This window comes from Bombyx mandarina, chromosome 23 (assembly GCF_030267445.1).
Source record: "Bombyx mandarina strain Sakado chromosome 23, ASM3026744v2".
Lineage (NCBI taxonomy): Eukaryota > Metazoa > Arthropoda > Insecta > Lepidoptera > Bombycidae > Bombyx > Bombyx mandarina.
Genome location: NC_143229.1, coordinates 2,163,445 through 2,177,773, shown reverse-complemented (window position 1 = coordinate 2,177,773; position 14,329 = coordinate 2,163,445). Strand labels below are relative to the sequence as shown.

General features: G+C 40.3%; 1 protein-coding gene across 2 annotated transcripts in view; it reads left to right on the top strand.

Moving 5' to 3' along the window:
- Positions 1-14,329, top strand: part of LOC114246985 (uncharacterized) — a 55,363-nt gene extending 41,034 nt beyond the window's left edge. Inside the window, exons 2-5 of one of the 2 annotated variants that reach the window (XM_089737211.1) lie at positions 8,216-8,494; positions 10,343-10,566; positions 10,816-11,328; positions 11,877-14,329. In XM_089737211.1, the coding sequence (XP_089593337.1) occupies positions 8,281-8,494; positions 10,343-10,566; positions 10,816-11,328; positions 11,877-12,149 (1,224 nt within the window). In that variant the 5' untranslated portion in view covers positions 8,216-8,280 and the 3' untranslated portion in view covers positions 12,150-14,329. Of the gene's footprint in view, positions 1-8,000; positions 8,495-10,342; positions 10,567-10,815; positions 11,329-11,876 lie in introns of those variants that run through there. The other variant, XM_028179765.2, reaches the window with a different exon arrangement.

Genomic DNA, 14,329 nt, shown 5'->3' with positions numbered 1-14,329 from the left:
GGAGCACCAATAAGCTCGGAACACTCCCCATTGTAAAATCTGTAAAGTATGCATAGGGAAGATAGATCCCTACGCAGTGCCAAAGGATCTAACCGATCGGCAAGTTCAGGATCGTCGACAATCCGAGATGCCCTACGTTGGATACGGTCAAATGGAGATAACTGATAACCCGGAGCCCCGGCCCAAAGGTGGCAACAATACTCCATGTGAGGCCGCACCTGCGCCTTATACAGTATAAGGCGGTGAGCCGGCTTGATGTACTGTTTGGCCCTGTTGAGTACTCCGATTTTTTTCCTTTTTTTTTTTTTTTTTGAGGCCATTTTAGCGGTCATTTGCTCTCCAAATGACCGCCAAACTGGACAACACTCGAAACGTCGACGCCCAGAATGCCAATGTTTGGCTTGGCACAAAGGTGAGTGTTTCCGAAGAGTGGCGATGCGACAAAGGGGGCTTTCTTAGCGGTGAACGCGCAAACTTGAGTCTTAGAAGGGTTAAACTGAACTAGATTTAGTCCTCCCCAATCGGAAATCTTCACAAGGGATGATTCGATTTCAGACACAAGTTTGTTCCGACACTCATCGACGTGATGCCGAGAGATATTGCTGCGGCCGAAATACAGTGCATCCACGGTACTGTCATCCGCATAGCAATGAATGCCACTGGTATGCAACAAATCATTGATATGCAGAATGAACAATGTCGGGGATAACACGCAGCCTTAGGGAACACCAGCATTTACGGTCCGGGGGTCCGAGTATGAGCCGTCTACGACGACTTTAACTCTCCGTTCCGCAAGGAAACTGCCGATCCACCTACAAAGTCTCCCAGGAAGCCAATAGGAAGGAAGCTTCGATAGTAAGGCTTTATGCCAAACCCGATCGAAGGCTTTCGCTATGTCCAAACCAACGCCTAGTGCCTCACCCCTACTCTCAACCGCCTGCGCCAAACGGTGAGTTAGTAAAGCCAGAAGATCACCACCTGATCGGCCTTTGTGGAAGCCATATTGGCGGTCGCTAATCAGCTGGTGCTCTTCCAGGTAGCCCATGAGCTAAAATTCTAAAATATCTTCATCTAAAATTCTAAAATATCTAATTCTAAAATATCTTCACTTTCTACGTAAATGAAGTGGAGGGTAAAATTTAATGTTATGCCAAAGTAACTATTCCACGCGGACGGAGCCGCGGGCAAAAGCTAACATTTAATAAAACTTAATGAATAATATTGATTTTCATATTAATCAGATTTCCTAAATCACACTAACATAATATTCGAAGTTTATCGCATAAATTAGCGATTTGGACGTAAGCCAATTGTCGACATTGCCGTTTCGAGAATCCATTACCGTTCCTAGCATTATACACATGTCGGATTGTCTAATGTACTTAATTTAAGTAACTGTTATTATTGCTGATCGATTTACAATTGACCTTTTTGGAATAGTTGTTCGACTTTCGATTAGCCATTTTGTTTTGCACGTGTTCACTTTACATAATATCCAAGTCAAAGTTATTTTTTGTGAATTCGTAATTTTGTGTTTCCAACAAAGAGTCTACCAAAACTACCGTAGCTATAACTCAAGTCCAGACGGCTGGCTGATCCTTCGGCTGGTCGTAGGACCGTCGAGGCGATTCGCCCGGTCCTTGTGGATTGGGTGAATCGTGACAGAGGACGCCTCACTTTCCGGCTCACGCAGGTGCTCACTGGGCATGGTTGCTTCGGTGAGTTCCTGCACCGGATCACAGCCGAGCCGACGGCAGAGTGCCACCATTGTGGTTGCGACTTGGACACGGCAGAGCATACGCTCGTCGCCTGCCCCGCATGGGAGGGGTGGCGCCGTGTCCTCGTCGCAAAAATAGGAAACGACTTGTCGTTGCCGAGTGTTGTGGCATCGATGCTCGGCGACGACGAGTCGTGGAAGGCGATGCTCGACTTCTGCGAGTGCACCATCTCGCAGAAGGAGGCGGCGGGGCGCGTGAGAGACGCGCAAGCCCGCCGCCGTCGGGCGGGGGCCAGGGAGGCGGATCTCGCCCAAGCCCTGGCCCTCTAAGGGTTTCGGGTCCCCTTCACATGTCGGTCTGGGGACCGGCGAAGGGGGCCTAAGAAGACGACGTGCAAGCTGCTCTGCACGCGTTTTACGCAAGAGCATCCGGGTGATGGAAGGCCGGCTATCCTCGACCCACGCTGGTTCTGACCCAGCGGGGTATTCCGTAGGATAACCCATTCTAACCGGCGTCATCTAGGCGGGCTCCGGATAGCCTGCCGACCGAGAGGGCTGGTGGTCGTGGCGCCGACGACCGCCAGTCCGGCGTCCCGAGGGGGAGGGTGATGGGAGAGATGTGCTCCGCACTAAACGCTTCACTTTCCCCCCTTTGCCTTTTCATGGGTTCTGTCTCATGCGAGGTTCGGACGCGGGTTGTTGAGCGACAGGAGGTTTTAGTCAGTTCGACTCCGACATGCCCCGCCCTTCATCCCCAGGGGAGGGCGGAAGTCCGGCGATTTCCTCCTGACCAAAAAAAAAAAAAAAAAAGCTATAACTCAAAGCTATGTATTTGTAATTTTCCGTAGCATAGACAAATCTATAAGCTTTTGAAAAAAAAGTTATCCAATAATGAATCGGTTTTTTTTACTACTAACTCGTGAAACTGTAAAAATAGTACTTATGGACTTTTCTGTCTTTTGCTGTCAACACTATTTATCTATGGTTATTGGGTGTCTAAGAAAACTCCTCAGAAGTAAAACTACAGCATCGAATAAGATATACGATTTTAAACTTTACGTAAAGGCCGGTGAGCATTGTGATTAGTGCGAGTTTTTTAACGTTCTCGATAACGTAAAAGTTAACTCAAAGTGTGCAGTTAGAACAGCGCCCCTAGCGGCAAACGTAGGCAAACGATCCAATTCCATACAAATTTTAGTTGACTTTTACGCTATCGAGAACGTTAAAAAGCTCGCACTGAGCACACAAGTGGAAACCCATGTCAAATCGTGACTAGACAACGCTTCGATGATCAGGCGACGCCAATAGCTATGAGATCTCTGTTCTGTGGTCTTCGAAGGCAAAAAAATAGCATTCGCTGCTGAAGCTCTTAGTTTTTGTAATGCTCGATCGTGTTTAAATACTACAACGAACTTTGTCCTTCTGTCCACACTGACTAGTGGACATTATCTTTTCGGGAGCACGCACGCGACCGCCATTTAACTAGTCCGACACACGCAAATACGTATTCGATTCAAATTAAAAATCTGTATACGTAACACGACATACATTCTATTAATATATACATATATATTTTTTATTGCTTAGGTGGTTGGACGAGCTCACGGCCCCCCGTGATCTGATGTTAATCTAATGTTAAGTGGTCACTGGAGCTCATAGAAATCTACAACGTAAATGACACCACCTACCTTGGGATATACCAGTTTTTACAGTACAACGGCTGGTCTACCCTTCGAACCGAAACGCCTAACTGCTTTACGGTAGAATTAGGCAGGGTGGTGATAACAGTAATTACTGTTCATCTCAGAAATGTTTGCCCGATGCGGGAATAGAAGAGAAAAAAAAAATGGTTATGCGCGCACGTCAATACCGCCACTGCCTATTTCTGCAGTAAGATTGTCTGTCATACGTTCTGGTATGGATACTATGAGACATAGATCTCTAAAAATATCTACCTAATTCTTCGTAACCTAAAGGACGCTCGAATGGGGATTACAATATATAACGCCATCTACAAATCAGGAATACTAAGCTGTTCAAGGAATATCCCGTCTTTTTTTTTAAAACCTGTGCTGATAGCCTTGAGAGGCTATTTCAGCTTTGTCCTAATGTGAAGGTGAGCTCTCGGGGCTCAAACCGGAGGTGTTGCTAACACTGGCCCTAGCAAGAGCAGTGCTTCGCAGAATCTACCACTGAATCGGAAACGCGACCCACTGAAAAGATACGGCGAGAAACTCAGTGGGCTGTGTCTATAGGTTACCCGGTCAATGTGAGCGTCAAAAAAACAACTAATTTACAGGAACACACTCATCTGCTTCCGTTGACAGCAGAAAACTTCTAGTCCTTTCTATACAGGTGATTTGTCTGTAAAGGGTTTTTTCAATTCCAATTTGACCTCCTTAAAGAAATCACATCTTCATTGAATAGCACAGGGGGCTTTTGTTAAAGCCTCATAAACAATATCCGTCCCTAAATAACATAGTTTACGAGCTTGAAAGCTCCGAGGGGCGATATTACACGTCACACGTGGTCAGCCCAAGTAATAAGATGTTGCTATCTCTGTTGTTACTTATGAATGTACTTTTATGTGGCGATTAACGAGGCGATGGTATTTATAATAAACAGCTTGATTAAAAGTACAGTTATATTAAAAAAAAATACGACTGGCGGGGCTTTTGTGAGTTTTTGGGAGTTTTTGTGAGTTCGGTGTTCCGGGCTGTTTGCGAAGAGGATATATAAAGATTGGCACAGGTTTGTCAACATTCTTGGCCAGTTGTGTGCGACCCTTAGCAACATTACCTATATTCCATAAATAAGAATGATTCTTTCTTTGGACCGTGGATCGCTAAACACATATGATATGCATCCCATTGTTTGAAGACTCTTCACTTTGTTCCTGAACACTAAGCCGTCCCAGTCCTCTTGTTTGAAGCTCTAACCACTGCACTAATTAAAGATGTAAAGTATCTACACGCAACCCATTTATTACTGTTACAAAATTTTACACTAATATTTTCGAATAGAAAAAGAAAAAAATCTGTTATTTGTTTTATCTGTGATGTCAAAATGACATTGGAAAATACAACAATGATCTAATGTATAATACGGTACTGTTAGGTAATTAAAACAACATATTCCATACAATAGACAGAGAATCCTGTCAATGACATTTCAAGTTACACGTGACCTACTTTCTTGTCTCTCAATATTTATAAATTTTGCGAGTTTTATTTTTATTCGCAACCTTATTTCTGCCTGCGGGACATATACCATTAAGCACCTTAGGTTTCTTATCAAAATACGCTTCTATTGCATTACGTTGTCCAATTCGATTGCAGAGAGCTTTCATGTCACGTACAATGCGACTCTGAAAGGAACGAACCTCACCCCATGCTGATGTCTATAGGCAACCCCTTTCAATCAAGATAGTCGTAAGGTCTTTTGCCGGCTAAAAAAAATTAACTTCAAGTAAAATCCATTTTTTACGCTTGCAATCATAAAATGTTAACGACTTCTGTCGCCTACCCAATAATGTCCAGTAGACCACAACAAACCGCTGGTTGTGCTATGAAGTTTTATGTGTTCTTTTTCAGAAATGGGAAACTGTACCTTATCGACTTTTATGTAAAATTCATTTCGGCACTTCACTGAGTGGTACATAAAACTGTTGATTTCTCGAACAATTTATTATTGCCGAAACAGCTTTGAAGGCGAAACTACGAGTGTTATAATATAATAACGCTCCTCTGTAATATGTTTGGCAATTTCGTGATATTCTGATTTGGAACTAGTTAGGCGTTGTTAAGCTTCAAAGAAATTTTTAGTTGTCTATACGACCGAAGATAGAGAGAGGACATAGATTAGATACCACTACCGTGTCTATTTCTGCTGTGAAGCAGTAATGCGTTACGGTTTCAAGGGCGGGGCAGCCTTGTACTATAGAACTGAGACTTAGAACTCATGGCTCTTGGCATTTACATATGTTGTTGACGTCTAAGACTAGTGAGCAACACAAGAAATATATACGCAACGCGATCGCTGCAAGGCTTATATTTAAAAATCTACACTACAAAAATATCTTTACTAAAATCGCGATGTTTCCATTGATATTTTAGGGCCGCAGTGATGTGGAAAGATAAATTTAAAGGCGTATGTTGTCGATCCTCATGAACGAGACAGACTAGCAAGAAATCATTTCATTTAGGGCGGATTAGGTTGGGAGTTCATTGAATATCATCGGTGCTATTATCATTCTGCCCATCTCTACCAGAATTTAAGGCGAGCATCGGCATTACTATCGTGGTTTCTTTATTGCTTATTGCTTAGATACGTGGACGACTTCACTGTCCATCAGATGTTAAGTGGTGACCAGAGGCCATAGACATCAAGAGCACAAAAATCGCCACCCACGTTGGCTCATGAGTTTCAGTTTTATAATAAATTTCAGTCACTGTATTCATCCACAGTCCGTTTCCAAAGATCTTTTTGCCACATCCGGCTTTGGAATGAGCTCCCCTCCACGGTTTTTCCGAGCGCTATGACATGTCCTTCTTCAAACAAGGCTTGCGAAGAGTATTTAACGGTAGAAAGCGGCTTGGCTCTGACCCTGGCTTTGCTGAAGTCCATGGGCGACGGTAACCATTCGCCATCAGGTGAGGCGTATGCTCGTCTGCCTACAAGGGCAATAAAAATAATAAAAACTAGTTGAAAACGTAACGAATTACTGTTTCGCGGCAGAAATAGGCGGGGTGGTGGTACCTACCCGTGCGGGCTCACAAGTCGTTCTAGCCCTAGAAAACCGGTTTCAATAGATTCCAACAATAACATGACTGCAAAGTGCATGAAATAGTTTCAACAAATTATATTTATTAACATTTGTTTAGTTATTTCTACAGCACTCATTCACGTTAAATGGCTATAGTCTGAAAAAATTATGACGGAAATTCGGTAATTGGATTGAGGGATTAAAATAAATTAATCTGGGGGATTTGAAAGATTCGCAGCGGTCGGCTTAGAATCAAGTCTGTATGTAGGCTGAGCTATATTTTGTCTTTCGTTCAATTCATAGCAGACTTGAGACATCATAAGGCATCAGACGCTTAAGAAACATTGAAAAATTATAAAGCTAACTGGTATTGTGCTGTTACCATACCAATGGTCGGCAACATTGTCAATAAAAACCGCCATAATAACACCAAATTGAAATTTATTCAAAGAGCCTTTCTTTAAGTATATTTTGTTTGTGTTTCATCCTTTCATCTCATTCCATCTCATCCATCACATCCCTATGTTTCTAAATATTTACTAGTCTCTTATAAGGCACAAAAATAATTCCCTGTCTGAACTAAACATTTCGCGGAAGAGCCGTAGCCGAAGAGTTAAAGACCCGCTCATTACCGACCACTGTACTATACCTATGTTAGGGCAGGTTTAAACTACCCCCTTCAATCACGCAACACCATTAAACCATGACGCTCCAACGAGCCAATAACAAATGCTCTTCTCCTTAAAAGCATCTGAAGTCCTTTTAGAAGTCATCTTAATTAACATTGTAACATCGGGAAAAAAACTGAAACAAAATGCTTGTCTACTTAACTTTTCTTGGATTCATATTGACCCAGCCTTTGTGATTATTAGTTAAAGTCCTTCCTATCAATGTCACCATACTGTGCTGTATATTTATCGTAGTTCAACATCGTTCTTCAATTACGTGTGAAAGCCAATGTTAAATCGATGTTTCTTTAATATTTGATGCGAAGTTTGCGATCAACGAATAATATTGGTTTAGGTTTTAATAATTGAGTTTGGAATGTTTTTTTATTGTCCTTATAGGCAAACTAACATATGGTCCACCTGATAGTAAGTGGTTACAGTCGCCCATGGACTTCAGCAATGCCAGGGACAGAGCCAAACCGCTGTCTACCGACAGTACTGCTGTACATAGTACTTTAACGACCACTTTCTTACGTACTTTTTTTACTGGTGATAGGACCTCTTGTGAGTCCGCGCGGGTAGGTTGGTACCACCACCATGCCCATTTCATCCGTGAAGCAATAATGCGTTTGGGTTTGAAGGGAGGGGCAGCCGTTGTAACTATACTGAGACCTTAGAACTCATATCTCAAGGTGGGTGGCGGCATTTACGTTATAGATGTCTATGGGCACCAGAAACCACTTAACACCAGGTGGGCTGTGAGCTCGTCCACCCAACTATGCAATAAACATAAAAAAGATCTATTAAAGCGATTTCTTAAAAACCATTTAGCATAGGTTTTGTTAGTTCTCTTAAGAGTCAAGTACCTATTACAAGGATTATCATTAAATATTCATTGAGTAAACACAGTCTTTTGAGTGAAACTTAAAATCGCCTCGCGTTTCACATGTCAAAACGAAACAAAAACAAAGAACCAAAACAAACGATCGGCGCGTTGGCGTCGTGTTGCAACTCGCGTCTGAATATAGCAGAGTTCAATCGCCGTACTAATTAGTATTTAAACAGAATAGTGCCAACGTATAACTAAACCCTCGAGCGCGAAAGAGACAAGAGACTGGCAAACTTCCAAGATGAATCTTATGTTTCGGAAGAACTTCGGCGGGGAGAAAACCCTGATGACCAGTAGCACTGGTGGGGGCAAAGCGCGAGGGGCTCTTGGGGCAGGGAGAAACGCTAAGAGACGCGACAGAGAGCGATTCTCATGCATGGAAGAACATCACTACAAGACCCACATATTATTCTCGCCGCCCGTAAGATCTAGCACGCAATACAGCGAAGGATCAGGTAACGTAAAAAAATCATCAATTTCCCAATGAATTTGTTTAATGCTGTTGCTGTAGTAACATTTTTATGGTAAAATCTGAAAATAAAACACTCCGTTGAATGCAGACACATGTCGCGGAAGCTAAAAATAAATACTTACACTGTGTCACATAATATTCGATGTTAAACAAAACTAACAGATATTTCCTTGTAACGTGAAACTTCAACATTTACATAAACTAAGGAAGAGAGATCTCGCTCTGCTCTTATTGTTATTAAAATTCATGATATTGCTCGTCTGGGTTTTCCAAACATTTCTATTCATGCAAACCTTGTTCTGTTGATTATCAAAACCAAAACATAATCAGCCAAATAGATCTAGCTGTTCTCAAGTGGTAGATGCTTCGTCATACACGTTGCGATTGATTTATAGGTAACTAAAAACAAACAAAGTGAATTTAAAATGCAGTTTTTATCGGCAAATTCAAAAACCAATGACGTAGTTTACATTTTTTCTTTAAAGCACAAAATGACGTTCTTGTTTATTCCTATAAAACAGTTTTATTTTCTGCTAGAACGATGTTTAAGGAGCATCAGATTTTTTTTAAAAATCCTCCCTGTTTTATTTAAACATTTTTGTACGAACATAAAATCAAGTAAACTGTCATCAAGGCTGAAATTGATTACATGTGTTTCATTTTGGCGCAGCATCGCACAGGGCTCTTTGGCAAGAAATGCCAATGTACGAGTTAATTTATGCTGTGTAAGGATGAAATACGATTTATTTTGTTTTGCGAATAGACTGCGCAAACGCAATCATCACAACCGCCACTAAATAGAGTAGTGTGACAAATAAATATTAACGCAACGTGCTTGGTTAAAAAAATATCAACTAGTGACTCGCCCGATTTTCTCAAAAGGCAAGATTCCTTAATGGCGTTTGTAAAGAACAAAATGGCGCGCACTTCATAAGACTATTTAAGACTACGACGTGTCTTAACAAAACCTGGTTGCGTTACGGCTTGGGCTTGTAAAATGTAAGAATTCAATTAAAAGATGCACTACAAAAAAAAACCGCCTGATTAGTGTATTTCTAATATATTTAAAAACAAGGTAATTAATTCTAAACAATGTAATAAATTCTCAGTAGTTTATGCGGCATTAAATGAGTCGACTATTATCAAAGGCGGCAATCTGACTTTTGGACAATGATTGGTAAATCAGAAAAACGAATTATTGACTTTGTATTCCTTTGGCAGTCACAAAACTCTTCGGAACGACATCTTAGATAAATAACAGGTTAACTATTAACCTTTATTTAATGCAGGTTTTGAACCGTATTCTTTGAAGGAGACGATTATATTCAAATAAATCTGTATTGACATATCAATAAAATTTTTTTGTCCAAATGTACAGATTGCCGCCTTTGATAATAGACGACTCAAATACATATAATATTATCATACCTACCATCCATTTTATTACCACTCTAGACCGAAAATTTCGTCTGTAATAAAAGAAACTATTACGCTCGAACGAGGTAATTTTTTTTTATTGCTTAGATAGGTGGACGAGCACACAGCCCACGTGGTGTTAAGTGGTTACTGGAGCCCATAGACATCTACAACGTAAATGCGCCACCCACCTTGAGATATAAGCTCTAATGTCTCAAGTATAGTTACAACAGCTGCCCCACCCTTCAAACCGAAACGCATTACTGCTTCACGGCAGAAATAGGCAGGGCGGTGGTACCTACCCGCGCGGACTCACAAGAGGTCCTACCACCAGTGATCAACCAATCATCAACCATCAGCCAATCGTCAACTTTAGACATAATATTTAAAATAAATAACAACGTCTTGATTCCAGAACGATGTGGTCCAGTTCTCGGTGGAGGCACCGGGCCGGAACCAGAGCCCCCACAGCCCCTGGTCACGCGGGAGCCGACAGTGTCGCTCATGCGGTGGGACCGACCTACACCAGCTACGACCGAGCGACGACGCACCGAGCCCGTCTCCCTGGCCACTCTGGAGAAAGACTGCTTCGTCATACCAGCGCACGCTCTTGACCGATTCCTCCCAGAGGGTGTACCGGTTAGTGAACCTATTCAATGTCCTTCTAGAACGAACCTTTCTAGGCATTTAAACTGATTCATTTTTACTAAACTGGAGCGAAACCCAGTTGGGCTCTTAGGATGGTCCTAAACGACGGAGTAACTGCTATAGCATCACGATTATATTTTAACTTAAGGTCTCAAAGTACATTTTTGACATCGTCTACACTACTCGTTAAAACGCAAAACCTTGCAGGCATTCATCGTTTTAATATATATATTTTTTCAGCTCCCGATGCCGGCTCCTACACCAGAAAAAGGCATGACAACAAAGTCTGGTCAGAGCTCATTAAGTATATTAGAGATCGCCGACCCCAAACTTTGCATATTGGCTCACTTAATGAGCCCTTTGGAGCCAATAGAACCGATATTAGAATCGCCGCTTACCAAACCTTTGATCAAACAGAAAATTGCTGCAGCAGAACTCTTGAGCGAAGTTGCCCAAGCCAACACGGCTGTGGGCGGTATGTTATTGGCCAATATGGAGAAAAACGCAGAATTCCCTTTTATAGCTTACTACGTAATTAACACAACGCAGACTGACCCGTTATTGTTTTACAACAATATGAGATCTGCTTCTTTGACCAAGTTCGACCCAAAGACAATTAGATATTCGGCAGCTCACACGTTAGACCTCTACAGTGAAGTCGCAATGATATGTCGGCCGCCATTCACAGATCTAGCCGGTGGACCAAAGAAATCACAGACCTCTACAACTGGATTTATCATTAGTGTTTATAAGGTGAGTTGAATGTTATCACATTTAAAAAAAATGAGCTCACACGAGTAAGCAACCACCGCCCTTGGGCCGCGAAGCACTCTTGTGTTCCGATTTCAAGGATGGTATAGTTATTATACAAACAAAATTGAACATTACGTTGTGATACTAAGCTCCCATTATCACTTGGCATCGGGTAGTCTGGGACCTCGTATATGCTTCTTTTTTTTTGTTTTTTATTGCCGTATAGGCAGATGAGCATACGGCACCTGATGGTGATCAGGTTACCGTCGCTCATGGACGTCAGCAATGCCAGGGGCAGAGCCAAGCCGCTGCCTACCGTTTAATACTCTCCACAAGCTTCGTTTGAAGAAGGATATGATTCTCATCAATAACCAAACGGTTGTACTTTGTAAGATCATAGGTTCATGTCAAACAGCGAGTAATTATCGCTTTGGAGTAAAGAATTGGATCATTAAAAAAAATACTATCTCAGCCCCACCACAGATTGTCCACCCATATATAAACTTTAATAAAATTTAAACACTAAAGCTTCAACTAACCCTTTACAGGTATTCGAAGGCGATGACGGGGAACGCTTCGAACGCAACTGGCTTTACTGGACCGGTGCTCGCATGCTCTACCGTCACCTCCCGAACACCGTCGGAATGCGAAAGATCGCTCTCCACAAATCAGTGGCCGCACACGGAGACAAAATGTACTTATTGGTTTGCGAGTGTGCCAACTTGTTAGACGACTTGTCGGGTGCTGCGATGCTTATAACTGCTTTAAGGGCGCGACTGTGCGGATACACCGGTCTTTATAGGCCCATACAGACTTTCTAGTAGAAGGGTTAGGCCTCTGTGGCCTGAGATGTGTTCTATTAAGAGACCCGAAGAGTGCAATTTGAAGAGATCGAGTATAAAATTTAATATTGAACGAAAACATGAAAAAATGCGTTTCACTCGTAACAAGTCTCTAAATAAACATGGACATAAATTGGACCAAAATAAATAATAAAATATTTGAAACGTATTTGAAGAACGTACCTACGTAGGGGAACTCGTGTTCTCCGCTTAGATTTACTTATAGTGTATACGTCAAAGAATCAGTACCTATTCACAATAATAGTGTAAAAGGTTGAACTAAGTCAGAGCTGTTGAAGTTAAATCAGTGCCTATACAAGAGTACCACGATGCTTGAGAGTATGTGGCGTAATGAAATCTACATTTTCATCAGTCATGTGCGAATCAGTTAGATCAATTAGACGGTGGTCTCATTCGTAACGGTTTCAATAGACAATAAATACCGCATGTAGCTCAGCTGTGCGAGAATCCATACTCTTTTCAGCAGTGCGAAAGCTAGGTAGGGTTCCTATCACACATCTTTTTTATTTTTATTTAACATAAACTCGCTTTCTAGCCGCCTTTTCCTCGTATTTCGTATTTCCTCGTATTTTCCTCGTAAAAATGCCATCTTAACTTTAGGGTTTGACAAATAATTTATTTAGGCGCGTTTAAATCATTGTCAAATCCATGAGCATGATTGATTTTTCTCAAACGCCCAACGCAAAGGGTCTTTTTCAATTTCCATTCAATACTGCAGTTAATAAAATGATTCAATTAATTCGTTCTCTTTTTCAATGTATACAAAATTCTAATTCAGTGTACCCACTATGTCAGCACCTATGAGTATTGTTATCTGCATCAAAAAAAAAGTGAACGATTAATTTAGAGAACCACCAATTCAATAAGTACTTTTAATATAATCAAATCTAACCATATAAATTCGGTTATGTCTTCCATGAATTTAATAGAGTTATAGCTTTGTAAAAAGTTTAATTTATTCATTTTTAGCATATCTCTAAACATATCGAAATTTTCATTCTAAATTACACATTAAGTAATAAAACACAACCTGTATTTTTTAAAATAGATAAATTTTCAATTTATTAGAAACATTTATAATTTATTACATCTTTTTATATTTTTTACTGACTACGATTACTCGACCATTTACCCTGCCTTGTACACTTACAAAATACGTAACAATTTAATCTACCGTCATTACACGATTAACTATATAATAATCATAAATTGACAGAAACAAGTAATATCACTCTTCATGCTCCCTCCAAACAGTCTAAATATCATTCAACGCGTGCAATTTTGCCAAATAATATTTTAAAAAAACTAGTGAATAGAGTAAAACGGTTCATTATGAAATTCGCTTATGACTTTTATGTAAAGCTTTACGCTCATAATTTAAAAAAAAAATTATATATTTGTACATTTCATACACGACTAGTTTAAAATTTCGGCTCAGAAACACAAAACATTAAGACCAATAGGTTAAAGTAATTTCTTCTCTATAATACGTAAACATTACAATTAATACTAATCTTAAGAGTTATTAAAAAAAATTGGCTTCAAATTGGCTTAAAGTAGTTAGAATATATACTTTTATAGAAAGTGACGTACACAAAATTTAAGGAATGCGGAAAAAAAACCGCCCGTTAAGCCCAAATGTAATCTATTCTGTCAAAATTAAGGTTGAATTCACTGTAATATTAGTTGGGTAATCCAAACGATTCAATTATTTTCTCTTCCTTGTTATTCAAATACCCAAACCATGCTTGATCTGTATTAATACCTGTAATACCATACTTACATGTATAAAATGCCTCATCGAATGTTAAACCGAAAATGACATAATATAAGTTCGCACATTTAATATTTTCTAATAAGTATTTTTCAAAGTAAGATTTTTTATAATCACAGCGGTACTTACTATTAATATTACGTAATATAAGCAATTACAATATTTTTGTCAATTTGCGAGTGCATAGATAGATGAATGCATAGGTGGATAATTTTTGTGATGTTTCAGGATTGAATAATATGTAGACATTCATTTGTTCAGCTTTCGAAGCTAAGTTTGTTTGTGGGCTAAGCTCTTAGATTATATAGAATCGTATTTCATCGAATTTCAATTATTTTTGTAATAAAAACTGGAAAAAAACCTT